Source organism: Natator depressus, chromosome 14, assembly GCF_965152275.1.
Source record: "Natator depressus isolate rNatDep1 chromosome 14, rNatDep2.hap1, whole genome shotgun sequence".
Classification (NCBI taxonomy): Eukaryota; Metazoa; Chordata; order Testudines; family Cheloniidae; genus Natator; species Natator depressus.
Window position 1 is genome coordinate 4,012,010 of NC_134247.1, and position 10,537 is coordinate 4,022,546.

A 10,537-nucleotide genomic window follows, 5' to 3' on the forward strand; every position below is an offset into this window, starting at 1 on the left:
CACTCGCTAAAAGTCCCTGCCACGTTCCCCTGGAGGAAAACAACAGAAAAGCAGTGGCTGGGGGACGACGGGAAAGCCACCACTAGCTCAGGACTGCAGATGGCCCATGCCGCCCTTTGGAGCAGTGTTTCTAGTTCTTTTCAGGTGAAAGAAGGGAAACGTTATACATATGAGGGAGAGGAGAAAGGCTTTTTTATGGCAAGTTGATTTAAGCGGGAAGGTGGCTGTATTTGAAGCTGCTCGAAGGTCTGGGATGTGAGAGGTAGTGCTGGCTAGATGGACCGGTGGGCAGAGTCCAGGTCAGGTGAGTCCACCACAAATATAACTGCTCACATATATACCACCACCGTGTATCTGACTGCACAGGTGTGTATATCAACGGAGATTTTCCAGGCTGCCCTGAGGCATCAATTTTAATGGAAATTGGGTTCCAGATCTCTTAGGAGGTCTGAGTCCTATTTGTCCACCCTCACACACATACACACACTGTACTGGGGCCGGGATATTTTCCTTCCGATGTGATTTCTTTCATTCTGATCTGTTGCTTCTCCGGTGGCAGGAAAAGCACCTTGTAAATAAATACAGTAACATTCTCGTAAAACTAGGGGAGCTTCAGGAGATTCAGTTTTAAAAAAATAAAATTTTACTAGTTGGGTAATAAAATGAAATATTCTTCATGTCCTAGTGGAGGATCTCACTGTATGTGCTCTGATTCTTAAGACCGCTCTCTCTCATTTCCAGCTGGGTCAACTGCTTTGCAAAGAAACAGCCATGAACAGCTCTGTCTAGACATACGTGACCCATGCTGTATGGAGCATGTTGGTATGTGTAACCAAGTCTAGCAGAAATGCCTCCAAGTGCTGCCCTCATATGTGTGTGTGTGTGTGTGTGTCTTTCCATGTATGAAGTTGCATTTGAGCAGCATCTGTCTGAATATTCAAAACCAACCTGCCTTCTGCTAAGAGGCTACTCTTGGCACAGGCCCCCCTCCCTGCATTACCATCCCCTAAGACAAGCAAACAACGACCAAGTACTCTTGACCTAACTTGCTGTGTGCTACTGCCATATAAAGGAGTGGGGAGGAGGAGGAAAGAGGACAGCTGAGAAGGGCAATCCTGGAATCCTCTCAGATGCTTGTCTGAAGGTCACCATTAAGCAGAGTCCTTTGAGTTTCCGTGGTCTCATTTAGCCTGGATTTGTCCTGCTTGCTGTCGCTCCTGTCGGCATCATCCATGCCACTGACCTTCACCAGGCAGAGAACGTTCTGAAAGCTCTTCTTGAAGTTGTCGGACAAAAAGGCGTAGAGGATGGGGTTGGCACAGCTGTTGGCATAGGTGAGGACCACAACGAAATCAAACATACCCTTGAGGAAGGGCGTGGGGGTGATGGATTCGGAGACGGAGACGGAGGAGACGTTAAATATGTAGAAGGGAAGCCAGCAGAAGATGAAGACTGCCACTACAGTGGAGACCATCCTGGTGACTTTCTTCTCCGACTTTTTCCTCTTGGAGGAGCCCACTCTGATCCCAGAGGACTTGACTTTGATAATGATGAACAAGTAGCAAAGGCAGATAATGGTGAGGGGCACCAGGAAGCCCAGAATGAAGGCATATATGATGAACCCTGTGTACCATGCGCCGGACTCGCCTGGCCAGATGATGGTGCAGCTACTCCTTCCATGGTTGTTTTGGATCCCAGCATAAATCATGATGGGCATAATGACCACAAGGGAAACACCCCACACGGCAACATTGATCATCTTGGCCGTTCTTGGCCTTCTCCACTTGGCAGATTTGATGGGGTGGACCACAGCCAGGTACCTGTCGATGCTCATGACGGTCAGGCAGAAGATACTAGTGAACTGGTTGATCCCATCCACAGTCATGACGATCCGGCAGATGGCTCTGCCGAAGGGCCAGTGGACCAGAGCCACCTGCATGGCCAGGAATGGCAGCCCCAGCATGAAGAGCTCATCTGCGATGGCAAGGTTCAGGATGTAGATGTTGGTGATGGTCTTCATCTTGGCATAGCGGAGGATGACATAGATCACCAGTGTGTTGCCGCACAGGCCTATGATGCACACCCCAAAGTAGATGAAGGTAAGGATGGCGTTGCTGGTCAGGTCAAAATGCTGGCCCGTGGTGTTCTGGGAGGCGTTGGCAGACATCTCCGTGGAGAAGTTGTCTAACTGGGAGGCCGAAGAGAACCAGAACTCAGTGACATTGGGCAACTCGTACGCCAGATCCATGGTGCCGTTGTTCACAGGGCAGGTAAAATTCAGATGAAATGAGTTCTCACCTTTGTTTGTTTACAGGAGTGGGGCAGAGAGATCTAAAAATCAAACAGAGAACAAAACAAGTGTAAAGAAGCCCTCTCTTTATTGCTTAACCCTCCTGCTTCAGGTCGTAAGACAACTTCTTGCTGATGGGGTTGTGGGGTGGGGCGTGGTCAGGAGGGAATGTTCCCTGGAGACAGTTTCTCTCACGACCACCTCTTGCAGTTTTTCTTTACCTTCCTCTGAAGTCTGTGCCCTATTCAGGAGGCTGACCTAGCTAGACCACTGCTAGGCAGGTTCCTTCCTGTTGTTTTCGTAATATCTAAAATATTACTGGCCAAACCCCATCCTGAGGAAAGCCCATTGACGGCAGTAGAATTACCCCAGGAATGACGTTAGCCTGGCAAATCAAATACAGTAGTAGCACGGACGAGCTTTATCTCGATGAGACCAATTAAAATGTGCCCGCAGGTTTTATGACGACCCAGGAGCTAAGAAGGAACTGTTGCTGCAGCCAGTTTCTGTGGGAAATCTGTTCCACGCCCTTCCCAGTGCTCAGGAAAACGCAGGCACCCAGGCAAATCTTTAGGTTTTTTTAGATAAGTACCCTGAACACACTTGCACATTTTCCAATTGCACGTCCTCTCCCCTCCCCTCCCCCCGCCCCACCCCATCCCATCTAACTCCCACAGTCCTCTCCAGCAGCAACTTCAGCACAGCCCGGCGAAAGCTGCCTGCCCCTCGGTCCAAGCACCAGCCCTGTGCGAGGCGAGCGTGCGTTTGCTCCAGCTGCCCAGTGGCAGGAGGAACAGGACTCTGCTGAAGGTCTTAATGGGCACCTTCGGCAGAAGGGCCACCGCTGGCAGAGAAGCCCCTCTTATCTTACCCGCTGGGCTTCTCTTGTGCAGATCCCCGGGGAGCGGGGCTCCCAAGGGGTAGGGGGCTGAGCCCCCCCTGGGCTTGGCTCAGTGTGGGAGGGGGTTCCCCCTGCCTTGTGCGCTGGCTCCTACCTCGCCTTGGGCACGGGATGAGTGGGAAGAGGCGGAGGGTAAGGAAAGCCAGCATGGGGCGGGGGCGGGATGAGAGGGAATGAGGTCTGGGGGCTAGCAGCTCGAGCATGTCCCGGGGGGGGAGGCAGTCTCCTTGCCAGAGCCGCTGCTGAGACCAGAGGAGGGGGAAAGCCTCAGTGGGTGCAAAAAGCCCCAAAGGGTTCAGTAAAGATGGGGAGGGAGAAGAATGGAAAAGGTGGGAGAGGGCCCAGAAAAAATTCAAAAGCCCCCCCCCCCCCCAATACACACAGGCACAGTTTCCCCTCCACCTCCACCCCTACCAGGAGCAAGTGAAGGACTCTGCAAACTCCCCCAGCTCCTGGGAGCAAACCGAGACCCATTCCCTAAAGAGCCCCCCCTTCTCCCTGAGCTGGCTATTCCCCCAAACCGGAGCCCCCCTCCCCCAACTACTCACAGGCTCCTGAGCAGGGAAAGAGCATCCCAGTCGGCAAGGCACCCTCTCCCCCTTTGCACCAAGCCAGGCTGTCCCTGGCTCCAAACAAGCCGGGGGAGGGGGGGGCTGTTTCTTCGGAGCCCCCCAGAAGCAGCAGCCAAGTGGGCAGGAGCCCCAGCCTGGCCAGATCTCCGCTCCCGCTGGCAGCCCTGCCTTGCAGCCTCTCCCAGAGCTGCCTTCCCCTTCCAGAAGTTTTCACCTGCTGCAAGTCTCTCGTGCTGGGGTGCGGTCCCCAGCCCCCCCCCGAGCTCACTTACATTTGTCTGGTCCTGGGGGGGAGTTTCCCCTGGCCGGCCCCCGCCCAGCTGTGCCCTGGCTTGCAGGGAATCCAACTCTTGGGACGGGCTTTCCGCCCAGGGAGCTCAGCGGGGCTCGGCGGCTGCCCCCCGGGCTGAGGCAGGCGCCCGGCGCGGGCTTCAGGCTCGCTCAGCGCCGCAGGAGCATCTCCGAAGTGCTCCTCCGGCAGCAGAGGCGAAGAGGGACCCTCTCCTCCCCCTGCCCCTTCCCCACGCACAGCGGCTGCGTCATGCAAAGCAGCGGCTCTCCTTGCACCGGTGGACAGGTTCTGTGCCGGGGGGGGGCAGCTTCTCTGATGAGGGGGCTGAACTTTGAAGCAAGCAGCCCCCTCCCCCGCCCCTCCTCCCCCGATGCAGAAGGGAAGGGGGCAAGTTCGCCTTGCAGGATGCAGACGGAATAAGACGTGGGAAAATCCCTCGGCTCTGCACAGGGATTTAACAGAGGCAGGGCTGGCACGTCGCTGCAACGGGTGGGGGTGATGCCAAAGTGGCATGCATTGGTGCTAATGCAGCTGCCGTGCCGCGCGTGCATCTCGCAGCGGGTGGTGTGCTCGTGCCCAGACGCAGCTGCATTCGTGGGAGGAGGACCACAACTCGGGGGGGGGGGGGGGAATCGATGCAGGGTGAGTTGATCTGGACCTGGGGAACTAAAGGGTTGGCCCCCCCTCCCCCCATGTGTCCATAACACAAAGAGAGGGGGAGAGAAATGCAGCTCTGGCTCCTTTGCCTAAAATTCAAACCTCTTTTAAGATCTAAGGGAAATCCAATTTTCTCTCCAAGAGCGTTGTTGCCCCCACAGCAAGCCCAGCGTGCAATGAATGAGACGCCGTCCTCTGGGCCATGGTTTAATCTACACAATTGTTTTGCCCCCAAAGAAGGAATTTGTTCCAAGCAATCGCTGAAAGACGAGAGCACCCGGCAAGCAGCGGAGGAGCAGACGTGGTTGGTTTTATCGGGGGTGTGTGTGTGTGTGTGTGTGTGTGTGTGTGAGGGGGCTAAGGGAGTTTCAGGGCTGCAGAAAGGGAAGATAGGCAGTGAGATACACAGGCACCAAAGACAGGGGAAGGATGGGGTGGGAGGGCCTCAAACGAGAGGCACACCCAAGTAGGGATCTAGGTTTCCCCTGCAACAGGGGATGGGAGAGAAGATTATAGCCAGCGCAGGTTGGGTTTCCCAAGCAGGCTCTGTTCAGAGTGCAGCAGATGATGGCCCCGTTGGGTTTGTCCATTTCTCTTCATCTCCCCCTGGCAGAGCTGGCCCATCTTGCCAACTCATCACTGTCGTGTGTATCCCATTCTCAAGGACTTCTGTTCTCAGGAGCCTCCTGCAGCACACACGGTTTATTAATAAAGCTGAGTCAACGGGGAGTGAAAAAAGAGAATTTAGCATCAATTTCACGCTGGAAACTGGAACTAGCAAAACCCATAGACAGGTGAGCACCAGGCTGGCGTGTGGAGCAAGGCAATGCGGTTGGGTGACGATGGAAAAACCACGAATGACAGAGGGCGAGATTTTTCCAGGAGACACAAGGAAAGGGCCCAGCCTTGCACACATGCTCACATGATTTGTCCTTGCTCTCTGCAGCAGACATGCTGACTTCGGCAAGATGCTTTGTGGGAGCAGAGGATGCAGGAGCTGGCTCTGAGTCACTTACCCTCCTTGTGCCTCGACTTTCACCTCTGTCCAGTTCTCTCTCTTGAAGTGGGTGTTGTGAGACTTCATTTATTTTAATTATTGCCTCCAGATTTATTTGAGGCTGGCGCCATGGCTCTCCTTGGCCCCACGTTTAAGACAGTAAACCATCACACTGATGCTCCTGCTACCGCTGGAACCGGTTGTTGCATCAGGACCGATCAGACCAACGTGTCACGTAAAAAGTCCTGATGGCCCTGAAATGGGAAGTAATCCCAGCTGGGAAAGTGCACAGACAGCACCCTGGCCCCAGGAGTTCAACTCCTAGGGCTAACAAGGGGTTCCAGGTCCCAGCTGTCCTGGCGAGGGCACAGGGAGAGGTGGGGATTGGGATGCAACCTGTGCAAAGTGCTTTGAGATCTCTGCCTGGACTGTGTGATGTGCAGAGAGCTATGGATGGGCAGCCTGTCTCTCACCAGGAATAAGTTACCAAGTAACAATGACTTGACCAGGAAAGCCAAAAGACAGGGCTGAGGGAGTTAACCACTGTGCTGGTTTGTTGGAGAGCTTGGATGCAATGAAATAATAGCGATTTCCCTGCACCCTCCTTCATCACTTATCAAAGAGACAAGAGAATGCAGGAAATGAAGAGCAGCTTGGACCAAAGAGCTGGGCTATTAACCCAGAGAGGGGCTGAAATTCCCATTTGTGGTTGGAAGTTCACTTCCCAAGGCAGAGCTGAAGACCTTGGGGTGCGAAGGAAAATCATTAACCGTCTCATAAATGCCAAGGAGGATGGAAAAATCCATTCCCTGAAATAAACAGCCTGGAAATAAATATCCCAGTTAGGCTCATAAAGGAGCGCAGGGCATCAGGGATCTGAGAGAGCAGATGGTGCAGCTGTCAGCGTCCTAGTGAGAGGGTTATTTGAACCTTGCTGAGTCCTGTGTGTGGCGCTTTAGATGCTGTCCTTGATCCAGGCTTGTGGGGAAGCCAAGGCCGGGTGCTGACGTTTCCTTGGACTGAAAAGAAGGCGATTTGCACATTGTTGTCGCCCGCCCCAGCCAAGGGAAGAACGTTTCCTTTCCATTCGGCGTCAGTTTGAATGACAAGGCCGATAGCAGCGGCTGGACGCAGGTATGGGTGGGTGCCTGCGCAGTGCACGCTGCCCTTGCAATTGCAAACCCTTTGCCAATGCAGTCCTGCAGCCACCTCGGCTGATCCAGGGCTGGGGCTCCATGCCGCGTTGTCAGTGTCAGTCCCGGCCTCTCAGGAGCAGATGCTGCCTCGCCCCAGCTAATGGGAACTTTCTGAGAAGAGGACAAGCGAGATGACCGCCCTGCTGCATTCTCTGGTGACTTTAGCCAGAGCTGAACCAAGGGCTCCCTTGGGGGTCAGTAACTTCTTTAACCCAGCATACTCCTTGGGAAGGCACCTCCGTTCCCACGAGGGTTTAGTTATTCCTTCCTGCTACCGACGAGAGGGGTGCTCAGGGCACTGGTGGGGAGGTGGCAGCTGGGTGCAGTTTCTGCCCCTGCTGTGTGACCACGTACAAGGGGATTATCCCCCCTCTGCTGGCTCCCCCCATCAGGAATGGAGGAGACTAGGCCAGGTCTACACTAAAAAGTGAGGTCAACCCAGTTACATTACGCAGGGGTGTGAAAAATCCGCACCAGACCTGAAGGGGAGCTCTGGGTAGCTTGTCTCTTGTACCCACAGAAGCTGGTCCAGTAACAGATGTCACCTCGCCCACCTTGTCTCTTGGGGTGCTGTCAGTTCCCTCTTTAGATCAGCAGGGGGCATCCCATTCCCCCCTCCCCGGTTGCATTGCTAAGGAGGTAAGCCATCCCACAGGCTCTGATCCTTCCAACTCCAGGAAATACACTCTCTCTACCTTAAGCTTAAGGTCAAATAAATTTGTTGGTCTCTAAGGTGCCACAAGTCCCCTTTTCTTTTTGTGGATACAGACTAACAGGGCTGCTACTCTGAAATCGCCACAAGTCCTCCTTTTCTTTTTGTGGATACAGACTAACAGGGCTGCTTCTCTGAAATCTCTCTACCTCTGTAAGCTCCCCACCCACAGACTTGTGTGCATGCCCCAGCCAGGTTCCAAATTCCCCTGCGCCAGGCCTGATGTCTACACGCTGTGTGAGTGTCTTAGTTGGAGTCTCTCTGTTGACCAATGCTTTATTCAGTGCCCTGAAGCCCAATAGCACCTGCTCCTTCTTCCCTGCTGAGCGGAGCAGGCAAAGATTTGCGGTAATTAGTGTGACAAAGCTCTGTCCTTGCCTCCGTGGGTCCCGCGTTTCCTGGCGGATTTTGCTAGCCTCAGAGGCTCACTGTGACCCTCCATGTAACCCTTCTCTCTCTAGAGACAAGGGTCACAGTCTACTGAGCCATTTTCATCATAAGCCAGCGAGGGAGATGAGGAGAAGTTATCCTTCCTTGCACAGTCTCTGTTGTCTCCCAGTCTGAGTGATTAATCAGGGGCAAAGGTGGGGGTGGGGAGCCCGGGCCCACCCTCTACTCCGGGCTCCAGCCCAGGGACCCTAATAGTATCAGCTATGGTAGCTGACCTTTTAGAAACATGACATGTACAATTCTCTGGGCTACTTCCCCCACAGCAGCCCTCGCTTCCTCAAGCTCCACTTCACCCTTACCTCAGGGCCTCCTTCCTTGTGCCTGATATGGTGTGTACTACTCAGCCTCTCCAACAGCACAACTTCCTCCCACAGCTCCTGACAGGCACCCCCACCTGACTGACTGGGAGGCTTTTAACTAGTTTCAGCCAGCCCCTGATTGGCTTCAGGTGTCCCAATCAACCTAGCCTTCTCCCTGTCTTCTGGAAAGTTCTTAATTGGCCCCAGGTGTCTTAATTGACCTGGAGCAGCTGCCATTTCACTTATCCTGGTACCAGGGATTTGTTTAGCCTGGAGCTAATATATCTATCTCCCACTACTTTTCCATAGCCATCTGGCCTTGCCCCGTCACAGTAGATTCACAGATCTAGGAGCTGTTGAAATTCATTTAGCATACACGCTGGCGTACAAGCCAACCTGCATCTAAACCAAACCCCTGATCCAAAAACCAAATGAAAATGACTGACTAGCATCTACATGGCTGATTTAAATGGTATTTGGCCAGCGACGGTGAACAGGGTCTAGCTGTGTTTGTGCTGAGAGTGGGGGTTCAGGTCCTTCTGAGCTAGTTTAGATCCTGTGAAGATTTAGGGCCTATTTCTAACCCCGCCTAGAAGCAGAGCCTGTAAATCTGTGGATGCCGGTTCCGACGAGATGGGCTGTTATGCTTTCACCCACCCCTGCAGCCTGTTCCATGTGCAAAGTCGAACTCATGTGTGTAGCATTAGCATCCTTTGTGAATAACTACTTGAGACATCCCACGAGGGTGACAGGCAGGGGACGTAGGCAGGAGAAGCCAGAGGGGGCTATTAAAGTCCGATCTAGTTTCTACACTGATTTGGTGAGTAGTAAAACCAGTGGGAGAGAAATGCAGGAGGGAATATCTGACCGGGAAGTCAACTGGCTTCCAAAAAATAGAGGCACTGAAATTTAGAGGCCAGAATGTCTTTGCCAATTTGGGCTCCCCCGGCGGGCGGGCAGGCAGGCAGGCAGGCTTGCCAGTAGCTCAGCTAAGACATTGCTCAGACTTTCCCATGATGGTTTTCTCCCTTGGTGAGATACACTGGGGAATTGACATGCGGCAAAATCCTGGCCCTGTGGACATCAATGGGAATGTTGCCGCTGGTTCTGTTCGGACCAGGATTTCTCCCTGGCCGTTGGAGCTCCCGGATGGTGTGCCTGGAAAGGCAGCTTTCCCATCGCGGTGTTCAGTGCTCTTTGTATTGCTCTCTCACCGGCTGAGAAGCACAGCCAGCTTGCAGAGAAGTTGCCAGCTGGAAACAGAAGTGTTTTCCTTTTAACAACACCATTGATGCTCTGGATGGAGCGGTTATGCCCCCTGCGCCGTATTCTCCTCTCTTTTTCCCATCGGGGGCACTGAGTTGACTTCATGGCAGCTAGTACTGTTTTCCTCCAGTGTCAGCGAGAGCAGAATGGGGCCCATTGTATGTTACAGGCTTGGTGTTAAATTGCTGATGGGTTTAATTAACTGAGTATAGCTTGGCATGCCAGCACATTCCTTGAGAGGTTAGCTTCTCGACTCCCCATGGGGTGGAACGGTTTGTGTTTTGGACAAGCATTGCCAGGGCTAGAAAGGGAATTTTATGCTACTATCATAGAATCTCAGGGTTGGAAGGGACCTCAGGTGGTCATCTACTCCAACCCCCTGCTCAAAGCAGGACCAATCCCCAATTTTTGCCCCAGATCCCTAAATGGCCCCTTCAAGGATTGAACTCACAACCCTGGGTTTAGCAGGCTCATGCTCAAACCACTGAGCTATTCCTTCCCCCCAGTAATGCATGGCATTACTGTCTAGATTTCAGTTTGAAAATAAAGCTGCAGTGGCACCATAGCTGGGGAAATCTCACATGCTTTAGAGGAAATGAGGGCAGAATCTGGATTCTCTTTTCAGGCAAAAGTTCAGATCTGGGTGAGTAGATCGCAGAGGGTCCTCCCCCATTGGGACAAGATTCCGCGGATATTCTGGGAAATTATACTTTTCACTTCTGCTGTAGTTATCTCTGGATGATCGTTAAGCACCGTGCAAGCACTAACGAAGCCTTACCCATACTCCTCCCAAGAAGTAGGTCAGGATTATTGCAGCTGAGTGATGGGGAGACAGACCTAGAGGAAGAGTGTGGGTAGGAGCCCAAGAACTCACACCAATGATTGGCCACTGCTGGAGATGGGAC

The 10,537-nt window shown here is 53.2% G+C and overlaps 1 protein-coding gene across 1 annotated transcript; it reads right to left on the reverse strand.

Annotated features, from left to right (window-relative positions):
• Positions 1-814: 814 nt before the first annotated feature.
• Positions 815-4,325, reverse strand: SSTR2 (somatostatin receptor 2). The gene is made up of 2 exons (XM_074972190.1): positions 4,036-4,325; positions 815-2,331 (listed from the first exon to the last, which is right to left on the reverse strand). Exon 2 carries the CDS (start codon positions 2,246-2,248, stop codon positions 1,127-1,129), a length of 1,122 nt encoding a protein of 373 aa, XP_074828291.1. The 5' UTR covers positions 2,249-2,331; positions 4,036-4,325; the 3' UTR covers positions 815-1,126.
• Positions 4,326-10,537: the final 6,212 nt, after the last annotated feature.

Bases quoted from the DNA above. Each gene is read 5' to 3' on its own strand.
- SSTR2 (XM_074972190.1), bottom strand. From the start codon at position 2,248: ATGGATCTGGCGTACGAGTTGCCCAATGTCACTGAGTTCTGGTTCTCT.